This window comes from Gasterosteus aculeatus, chromosome 20 (assembly GCF_964276395.1).
Source record: "Gasterosteus aculeatus chromosome 20, fGasAcu3.hap1.1, whole genome shotgun sequence".
Classification (NCBI taxonomy): domain Eukaryota; kingdom Metazoa; phylum Chordata; class Actinopteri; order Perciformes; family Gasterosteidae; genus Gasterosteus; species Gasterosteus aculeatus.
In genome coordinates this window covers 1,932,514-1,943,258 of record NC_135707.1, presented here as the reverse complement: position 1 = coordinate 1,943,258, position 10,745 = coordinate 1,932,514, and the positions used below count along the sequence as shown (strand labels likewise).

Genomic DNA, 10,745 nt, shown 5'->3' with positions numbered 1-10,745 from the left:
CTTTTAAGAATCCTGCGGGCCCCAGTGGACCTGAGATTAGTCAGTTCTTTCACTGAGCGAGAGAGAGAGAGAGAGAGAGAGAGAGAGAGAGAGAGAGAGATTGGGGAGGGGTTGAGTAGTGTGTGTGTGGGGAGGGAGGGAGGGGGGTCACCTTTTGTGCAAATACATCAACCAGGAAGACTGCACCAGCATCAGATTTCTGAGAGAGAGAGAGAGGGAGGGGGAGAGAGAGAGAGAGAGAGAGGGAGAGAGAGAGAGAGAGAGAGAGAGGGAGAGAGAGAGAGAGAGAGAGAGAGAGAGAGAGAGAGAGAGAGAGAGAGAGAGAGAGATAGGGAGGGGGAGAGAGAGAGAGAGAGAGAGGGAGAGAGAGAGAGAGAGAGAGAGAGGGAGAGAGAGAGAGAGAGAGAGAGAGAGAGAGAGAGAGAGAGAGAGAGAGAGAGAGATAGGGAGGGGGAGAGAGAGAGAGAGAGAGAGAGAGAGAGAGAGAGAGCCGCTGAAGCAGCAGCATCAACTTGAAAGAAGAAGAAAGAGTCGCAGTCAGACTTCCTCTGCAGCACAAACACGGTGACTTACTTTCCCCTGAAGAAGAAGAAGTTGGAGAAGCCGCCATGGACGGAACCTTCCTCGCGTGCACCTTGCTGCTCTGCGCATATCAAGGTAATTCCCTTTAATACTTTCCGCTACATTTGCCCCTAAATGCCCCCCCTGCCCCCCCCGCCCCCCCCGCCCCTGAGTAAGTTTGCAAAGTGTAGCCGCGCCGCTGGTGGTTTTTGTGGCTTCAAGCTGCGGGTTCTACGTTACTCCACCTTCTGCTTCGCCCCTTTATTCGGTAGCTGGGGGGTCCGGAGCGACCTGCTGCCGGCGGAGCAGGTGGACCCGAGCGCGCGCACTGCCGGGCGGGAGGGGGGGGGTCGGTTTGTTTGTTCTGACACTAGTCAAAGTGGCGAATAATAACCCGGTCCCCCCCTCACCCACCCGGCCGTGCCCCCCGTGGGTCTCCGCTGTCGGGATGTTTTAAGGGCGAGGGGGGGGGGGGGCAGAGTCTCCGCTCCGCGCGCTGTTGTTTCAAAATTCAAAATAAAACAACCGCAATTTGCAATTCGTGTGTATTTTAAAAGACAACCCTACAAAATAAAGTTCCCAATAACGTTTCCTTTTGTTCCGCCTGTCTCGGTCTCCAGCGCTTTGATGTGCGATGCGCGTGCCCCGCGCTGGGCGCGCGCCCCCCGCGCCCCCCGGCACCCCTGGGTGCTGCCAGAGAGCCCGAGCCATTTATATCGGAGCCCCACATGATCCCCCCCGTCAAAGCAAAGAGGCGCTCGGTGCTCCAGGCGACACGTTTATTATTGGCCCGGTTTCTTGCTCCATCTTCCTCCATCTTCCTCCGTCAGCTCTGTTCCTCGGACTTGTTGGTGTCTGTGTGTGTGATTTCTATTCGTCTCTGAGGTCCTCTGGTGAAAGTTTGTCTAATTCTGTCCGGCGCAGAGGCCGCGCGAGTGGAGCCGATGAGCTGAAGGGCGGGGGAGGAAGGGGGGAGGAAGGGGGGGAGGGAGGGAGGGGGGCATTGCTGCCCTCCTCCCTCTGCTGTAAAGCTCTTTATACGTACTGTATATCAGCCCCCCCCTCCTTCTCCTTCCGCCTCCCGCCTCTGCACCAGTCCAGATCTGCTTTTACAGAAGCAACGACCCCCCCCCCCCTCCCTTCCTGCCCCCCCCCCCCCCCACACCTGTCCCGCCTGGCGTCAGACACAGTTGTGCTGTCTGTCCTCCAGGTGCCTTCTAAAAAGTTCCCGTGTAATTGATGGCTGCCGTGTTGATCTGTGCAGCCGCAGTGCTTTTGATTTAAAGGATCAGTTCCAGGTGCCTCCCCTCCCCTCTCTCCCCCCCTCCCTCCCCTCCCTCCCCCCTCCTACCGATGAAGTGTGTTGGAAGGAAAGTCGTTTTCTCCCCTTTAGAAGCTACAAATGTTGAATTCGTCAGTCAGTAGGTCTCGCATGCTTTGGTCTAATAATAGCGGCGCAGCTTGTGTCCCGCTGGGATTCTGTCCCACAGACCCACATTCTCACAATCGCTGGTCACACGCACAACTATGTCCCCCCCCCCCCCCCCCTCTGAGCGTGGAATCACGTGACCCATGACACCCGTATCTGTGCAAGACGTTGTGACACATGGGTGTCGCCCCCCCCCCCCCCCCCCCTCCCCGAGGTGCTCCGCGCGTCTCCGACCGAGCCGCTGACCTCTGACCCGCTCATCCAGGCCCGCTGCCGGGAAGCCGTGTCTCATCAGCTGACTTCCTCTGGGCTGGCCGGAGGACGTTGGACCACAGCCGCTGGCGTCCGCAGCCTCTTCAACGCACAAAGGGACTCAAGTTGAAATACAATCCCTCCAACGATATCACTGCCCCCCCCCCCCCCCCCTCCTTCTGGGGGATGAAAGGAACAAAGTTAGGAGACAAGACGAGGGACAAAGGTCGGATGAGTCCAGTAGAGACTCCAAAGTGGTCGGGAGCCGGCGGAAAGAATCGCAGCGACAAGCGGCGTTGTGTTAAAGTGTCGCACACGGCGTCGGCCTCTTTGTCTACGGCCACTTTAATTCCCACAGTCATTTCCTCACTTTTAATTCCCCCCCACCCCCCTCCACCCCCCCACCCTCCGGCAGCGCCATTTCAACAGTGCACCCCCTGGAGACGTGTGTAATTATTATGGTATTAGGCCAGAAAAAGAGCCATTTAGCCTGGAGGAGTTAAAGGGGAATTCTTTTACAGGGGGCAGCGGGGGGGGGGGGGGGGGGGGCACTTGGTTCGGGTCTCTTGCAAGCGTGCACACGTGTGCATTCCGAAACGCACCCACAGCAAATAGCAACGTGCACACCTGTGCTGCCCCCCCCGTTGCTGGATTGGGATGTTACCACACTGGAAACCTCTGCTCATGCAGCGGTGAGTGACAGATTGACGGCGGCTGCTGTGGGGAGAGCGAGTCCGTGTTTGCCCCCGGTGGGGGGTGGGGGGGGGGGGGGGGGGGGCTAGGACTGGAAGAGCTGCAATTATTGGGGTGGTTCATTCATTCATGTGTGTGACTGATGGGACGGAATGAGCGGCATTCCTCGGGACGCGTCGCAGCTCGCGCTGTAACGTGTGTGTGTGTGTGTGTGTCTGCGTGTGTGTGTGATCCCGGCACATTCTACGCCCCCCCCCCCCCCCCTCTCCCGCCTTAAAAGCCCCCCTCTCGCAGGCAGTAATCCGTGTACAAACAAGGGGCCACAATGCGTCTTCCGTCTCGCCATCAAGAGGCACCGTTAAAAGGTGCAAAGCCGGGTCCGCCCCCCCCCGCATCCGGGGGTGCATTCCTGCGGTCTGACTAGGGCCAAGCAAACGGTGTGGGGGGGGGGCAGTTAAATATTAGTCGCTATGAGATAAATGCCCCGTTGTGGTTGGCTCGGGGCGGGCAGTCATTGAGCTGGACTACAGGGATTGTGCCCGTCCGGCAGCGTGAAGTTGCCAATCGGGGCATCGGCACACGGCGGGCAGCATGCGGGTGGTTAATCTCACCCTGAAATCACCTACCCCCCCCCAACCCCCCCACACCAGGCGTTTTCATCCTCGAATCCCCGCAAAAAAGCTTCAAAAGAACTGCGGCCTAAGCTGTGATTACCCCGGCTGCTCATACGTAAACCAAAGGTGTGTTTGCCCGTCCGTCCCTCCTCGACTCCGCCTCCGTCCGTCCGTCCCTCCTCGACTCCGCCTCCGTCCGTCCGTCCCTCCTCGACTCCGCCTTCTGTCTGTCTTTTTGTCTTTGAGCTGCGAGTGGGTTTTTCTTTCTCTCTGAGCCCTTCACCTTGTTGCCCTCTGCGCTTTTCGCCGCATTGTTCACAGTTAATAACCCCGCACAGCATCAGCAACGGGGAGAGGGGCTCCGTTCACATTCATGGCCCCCCGTCCCCCTCCCCCCACCCCCACCCACACAGCCAGATTTATGGCCACTTTTGAAGATTGAAGAAAAAAAAACCCAATTGGCCCTCCTCCCCCACTGGGCACGTTCACGGTTCCTCACTTTGCCGAGCGGTGACTGTCTCTGCCGGTCTCCCGTCTGGCCTTGGAGACGAAGCCGTCTCATTGGTTTGCGTCTCATTAGCGGGAGTAGTCGGGAGGAAAGGGAGGAAGCGGAGACGGGATGAGGGGTGATCACAGCCGACTGCCGTGAAGCCGCAGCGTTGTTCTCCTCTCGAGGGAGGAAGATGACGGCGAGGGGGCAATTTCGAAACGCAGCCTTGGAAAAGAGGCCCCGCGTCTCTGTATGGACGTCCTCGTCCCCCCCGACGTCTGCCTATGGTGGGCGAGGCCGATCGAGGGCCGCGGCAAAATTGCAATTTCACAAAGCTCTTTCTAGAGGGACGAGGTTAAGTGCTGCCAATCCATTTAGCGCCGCAGCAAGACGAAGAGTCCCCGTCCCTCAGCGCGGGGACACGGCGAGCGGCAGGACGGGCGCTGTGCAGATCCGCATTGCCACGTCCCCCCTTTAGGTGACCGGCTGCTTTGATCAATCACGTAGCGTGCGACTGGGAGGGGGGGGAGAGGAGTTGGGGGGAGAGGAGGGCGGAGACGGCAGCAGTGCGGATCAAACGGGCGGAGTACGTCCGGATTGACGGACGCCAGCTCGGAATGGGGAATGTCACGGAAAAGCCTGGATCCGTTGCCAAGGAGATCATTTTCCTGGCAGGGGAGAGGAAACCCTGCACCCCCCCCGAACCCCCAAACCCCCCGAACCCCCGAACCCCCCCCCCCCCCCCCCCCGACCCTAAACCCTCCATCTGACTGTTGGCGGGCGGAGCGTCCTCTGGGAGACCCGCAAGCTGTTGCTTTTCAGACTTCAACAGTTGCCTCAGCAGCAGTTGTTGAATGTAACCCTCCAGCGAAGACCCCCCCCCCCCCCCCCACACACCCCCCCCCACACACACACACACACACTTGGGTTCCATTACCACTTCTGTCTTTCAGACGGTGTCTTTCCACACGCCTTTCTGGTGTGGGGGGGTGGGGGGGGGTGGTGGTGCATGTTCGGCATGTTTTTAACTTTAACTGTAGCCTGCAGCCTAAAGGGCCCACATGTGTGTGTGTGTGTGTGTGTGTGTGTGTGTGTGTGTGTGTGTAAAGGGTGTGGACGGCCGAAAACCTCTGGAGCTACTCATCCCATCCCCGTCCATCAGATAACATTCCTGCCCCCCCTCCACCCCCCCCTCCCCCTTCCTTCCTCCCCCTTCCTTCCTCCTTCGGCTTTAATCTAGTTAATGGTTAAGCAGCGGTGGTTAAACACTCCAGTGAGGCTGGTCAGTGTTTGACAATGAGATCGTGTTGCTTTAACTGATCCGTGGGGGCCTGAGAGACGGGACATTAATCCTTCATGGGGGGGAGGAGGAGGTGGGGGGGCGGTTGTGCACTTTTCAGCTTTGTGTTCTGTGCGTTTTCGTCCGCCCCACGTCACCGGAGAGGCGGGCCGGCGTGTCGTCGCCGAACTGATCCCGTGTCAGTTTTCAGGACTCGCCAAAAGGACAAAACCCTCCTTTTGTTTTCCCGTCTCTCCTCCGCCTGCGTGAACTTGACTTTGCAAGAGAAGAGCCGCGTTCTCGCCCCGCCGCGACTGTCGGTGTTCTCCCCGGGTCGCGTTCGGCTGGTTACGTCTCTTCCTAAAATTCGCCCGTTCCGTAAATCATCCCTTTCATCGCAGTGTTCTTTCTTCTCCCGTGTCTCACCCTCCATCCGTCTCCCGCGTCTCGTCTCGTTGTCCAATCGATCCCTCGTGGCTCTGCGGGTAATCCCCCCCCCCCCTTTTGAGTTTAATGACAATGAGAAACCCAGAAGACTCACAGTCTGAGTTCTGTTTGTCCAACAGTGATCCAATAAGAGGGGTTTTGTCTTTGTCAGTCGTCTCCACTTTCTGGTAATTCTGAGCGAGTCGAGTTTCACAGCTTCGCTTTCGTTCAGCCTGGCAGGAAAAAAAAAAAAAAAAAAAGCACATATGAATATTTAATCCCAAATCAATGGCTTTCAATTGGGTTATGACTCCATCAGGCTAAATGATTCCCAATTACACGTCTGTGCGATCTGCAGAACAACAAACGTGATGGAGGGTTATTGTGGGGATACGGTGGGACGTACAGGGGGGGGGGCATAACCCGTTTAGCCTCCCGTTATTACGGGATAAAGTCATTACAACGAGAGCGCCTGGCACTCGGTCCTGGTCGCAGCAGCAAGACGGGATTTACTCGACAATCATTCGTACGCGATGATGATGATCAGGCAGAAGCCACGCGGCGGCGTCGGAGACGGAGGGTGGGGCGGGGGTCTGAGGGGCGATGAGAGGTCCTGGACAGGCCGCTCGGAGGACCCTCTTTGATTCCGTTCCCCGCTCACATCCCACGCAAACACACTTTGGGATTCGTCTCTGTGGGGAACGATGAACGGCGCACATGTCAATTAGCCGTGTGTGTGTGTGTGTGTGTGTGTGTGTGTGTGTGTGTGTGTGTGTGCGTGTGCATTGAAAGCAGTGTGTGAGGGTTGGGCTGGTTAATGGCCGGGGCAGAGAGGACACGTGTTCAATAATAAGGCCTGACAAAGGGGGACAGGCAGAGGGAGGAGAGGGGGAGACGGGGGGGAGGGCTCTCAGTATGTCACTGTTTTTCATTACGTCTCACGTCTACTTACGACTAGAAATCAATTCCATTATGTGAAAAGAATTATTTTAGCAAATGAAAAATGAATGAAAGTGGAAGAATATTGAATTTCAACTCGCTTGGCTTAATTACTTTTGACTTCGGCTGCAAATAAGGATGAGTTGTTATTGATTTCTCTGCTTATATGATCACTTTAAATTCATTGTTTGGTGGAAATGAAATGTCAAAATACCAAATACTAAAAATCCCAGTCTCCTATAAACCATTCAAGTGTCTTCCACCCATCGAACACTCATTAACCCCCCAAAAGATTCCATTAACAAAGATGAAGCGAAGTGGACTACAAGTAACACACACAACCCAAGAAATAACCAGCCAATTCATTTCTAGTTGCCTGTTGTGATCGACGGACTGTAGTTTGGACCACGTTGTGTAATCCTCCATCACGCGACGTCACCGCTGAAGGTCACCGGTGGCCCAACGGAGGATCCTGCTTCCTGGGACGATATAGTCTGCATCAGCTCACCAGTCGCCTACTTGAGCGATGTCACCTGTTTTCTTCGCGGATTGGCCTCCGGTGCTGGAGGCCGCTCCAGTGCCGAGTGCATTCCGCCGCCGCCGCCGTGGGACTCCTCACCGCGGCACCTTTTTGGACCCACTTTTTCAGCCAGCTCCTTTTGTCCCTGCACCCGAAACAAGGCTGCATTGTTTGAGAGGGCGGAATGCAGGTATTACTGCCGGGCCGAGTATCGGCACAGCAGAGAGAGAAGAAAGGGAAAGTAAGGAGGGCAGCGCGCCGAGGAGCCCCACTAACTCTTGGTGGTTTGTTCTCTCCGACCCTTAAAAAAAAGCATGGATGCCTTCATGCAGGTGCTTTAAAATCACCACGTGTGTGTTTGTGTGTTTGTTTGCTTGCATCTACACACTTGTGGGAAAGCGGGTCTGGGTATTTGAATGTGTGTCTGGAATGCAAACCCTATTAAGTGAACTAACACTGCAGCGTGTGTGGGGGTGTGTGACAAACTAACGAACTGGCCACGGGTGTGTGTGGGGGGGGGGCAGGACCGGGCTGTGTGTGTGGGCCCCCGTCAGTTTGAGCGGTCAGGACCACGTGAACATTTACTTCAACCCCGACATGAACTGGAATCTGGATTTACGGGGGTTATAAATAGGTGTGTGTGTGTGTGTGTGTGTGTAATGATGGCGGTACCAGCTGGTGACGGGACAGCGGTGGAGTCCATCCCTGCCCCCCGGGGGGGCCCGGGGGGGCCTCACATTCACGTGCCTGGCACCCCCTCTCTCGTTAAATTCCCTTTTATTTTGGCAAATAAATTGGAGGACAAGCTTTATTGTGATTGTCCCTGTTTGGCCCCTTGTCTCACATTGGTGGCGGCCTCCTCCCCCCCCCCCCCCCCCCATGCGGCAGCGTGTCATATGGCGCCGCCGTGGTCGTGGTACTCTGGGGCACCAGCTGGTGCTTTTCGATGCCCGGCTGTCGGGATTGGAGCGTCTTCTGCTTTGGCAAGGAAGTTGGCAAGTTGAAGGCAGCCAACGGAAAACCTCCCACCCGCTGCCTGCACCCTTTACGGTAGCTCTGCACCCACCCACGCGCCCCACCTCGCCCCATCTGTTGCCGTGGGTGTGTGTGTGTGTGTGCGTGGGTGTGTGCGTGGGTGTCCGTTTGGCACCTCTGCAGTGGCAGTTGGTGCAACGGTTCGGGAGGGCGTCGGAAACCCGGCGCACCATCGGCATGACGGTGCGAACCAACGAGTCAAACGCTCCAGTGACCCCCCGATGCTAATGCTAACGCCACGGGTAGATCGGGGAGAGATGCTACGTGCTAGCCTGTGCAGTTTGAGCAGTGGCATCAGGAAAGATGCGAATTCATTCACACACTCAATCAGAAGCCGTTACGTTTTTACGTCCACGTCAAACGCGACTCTTACGTCTTAAGTTCTGATTTTGCCCGTTGAAAGTCTGGTGACCTGGTGACCTTTGTTCCTCTCAGGACGGAGCTCCGGTTCTGGTGTCGGACCGGCCGCCTGATTTAACTCGGAGCTGCTGTGACCACAGAGCGCAGTACCCCTCATTCACCACGCACCATTTAGAGGGGGCGCTGTTTCTCACGTCATAAAACGATGATTAAATAAGTTATATTCTGATAAAAGTGAGGAGGCTTCACTTGGCGTTTGAGCCTCACGGCGACAGCCGAACAATGGCAGACTTGTCTGTCCTCTCCTCCGTCGCTTCGGCTGTATCCGAGTATCCGAACAGGACGTTGTGTCCCCCCCCTCCCACACTGCGCCTCGGCCTTTCTTCCCTTATCTCTCCCCCGGCTCCCTTTGGGGAGGAGGGTTGGCATGTTGTAGCGGGACAAAGGGAATGGCGGCGTCGGGTCGCGTTGCACGCGTTCACCTGCAGCACGGCGTGGTCTTCTTTCCTCCGCGTGGCCTCATTTTCCTCCCTTCCGCCGCCGCCGCCTCCTCACCCTTCCACCGTCTCCTGACACCGTCTCCCACACCCCGTTAGTCTCTCTGAATTCCCCCTGTTCCCTCGTTTCGTGTCTCTCGCCACATCTCCCTCGCTCTCTGTTTCGTTTCCCTTGTTTGTTGTCGGTCTGTTCCCGCCGCCGCCGCTGTGGATTATCAGTCAGTTGACTCACAGAGGGCGGCCAAAGCTTCCAGTACAAACACGGGACGATGTCCGAGCGATTGGCCCCTATCAGCTGGAGCCAGCCGGAGTCCACGGGTGCTCCCGGGTACCGCGCTAGCCGGTCGCGGCGACACGCAGCGCCGCGATTCTGTTTGCGCGTGGCAGCTGGTTTGGATGCCGCGCCGCGATCCCAAATGAAGCCGTTTATCAGATAAACACAGAAGCCGCTAGCGGCTGTTTTCCCACCACCAGTATTGTGAACGTGGGCGGCGAGAGGAGTTCAAATGGCAGAAATCTGCTGTTTTTTGGCGGCGGGTGAGGGCCATTGGGTTTTTTTTTTAGGTTTGAGTGCCACAGAGGAGAAAACCGAGAGAAACATTCGGGGTGTCGCCTGCTGTTTTTTACACCACGTGTCATTTAGCTGACGCTTTTATCCAAAGCGACTTACAATAAAGTGCATTTCAACCACAAACACAAACTCAGAAGAGCGAGAAACAAGAACGTTTCCTCAAATAAGCCAATTTACAATCTGCTATAGTGGCGAACAAGTTAAGTGCTACAGTTAGTTAGTGTGTTAGTGGAGGTAGAGTCTGAAGAGGTCTTTAGTCTGAAGATGTGAAGGCTCTCTGTGGTCCTGGTGTCTTCAGAGACCTAATTCCACCATTAAGGACCAAGGACAGAGAAAGTGAATTTTTAACGTGAATCGTACTTCACTTACTCGTACTCACTTGAGGCAGCCAGTCGGTGGGACACGTGACCACAGATCTGTGCTTCTGTTGCTCCCCCCGTCCCGTCTGCCTGCCCTCCATCACAGGCGTCCCGCCCCGAGCTCCCTCTTGAGGGTTAAGGTCACGGGACAGTCCTGCAGCTCCGTCCACGTCTCCTGTCATTTGGCTTACGTGTCTTTTAACATTCCCCAGCTCCCCCCCCCCCCCCCCCCATCCCGTCCTGTCCTTTCCCCTTCTCCTGCAGCAGCATGCCTTTCTGCCCTCCTCTGCAAACCTTTCCCAAACACCTTTCCCACCATAAATGTCAGAATTAGCCCGAGGGGCCCCGGGGCCGGCTCGCAGAATGCGTGCAACTCTAACCCGGCTATTAAAGAAAGACGAGGCGTCCCCGGGGACATCTGGTGGGACACTCGCATCGGTGACATCATAACAGCGAAACCATTCTTACTTACTCATGGTCATATCACCTGGGCCCTTGATGAACCGATTAAGAGAAGCGTCTCTCTCATGCAGCGGCCTGCGATTGAGGACACGGTGATATGATGAATAATGTGAATAATGAATCAATGGCGCTGGCGGGAGGTCCAGCCGCCGCTGCCGCCGCCGCCTTTGAGTGCATCCAGTTGAAACAAGTTCAATAGTATCGCGTCCGCTTTTATCCCCGTCCTCTTCCGCCCGTCTTTCCATCCCCCCTCCCCTG

At 56.4% G+C, this 10,745-nt stretch overlaps 1 protein-coding gene across 3 annotated transcripts in view; it reads left to right on the top strand.

Moving 5' to 3' along the window:
• The first annotated feature begins 201 nt into the window (after positions 1-201).
• Positions 202-10,745, top strand: part of bcam (basal cell adhesion molecule (Lutheran blood group)) — a 31,857-nt gene continuing 21,313 nt past the window's right edge. For 2 of the 3 annotated variants that reach the window (XM_078094421.1, XM_078094419.1), the window contains exon 1: positions 203-657. In XM_078094421.1, coding sequence (XP_077950547.1) covers positions 609-657 — 49 coding nt within the window. In that variant the 5' untranslated portion in view covers positions 203-608. Of the gene's footprint in view, positions 658-10,745 lie in introns of all 3 variants that reach the window. The other variant, XM_078094420.1, reaches the window with a different exon arrangement.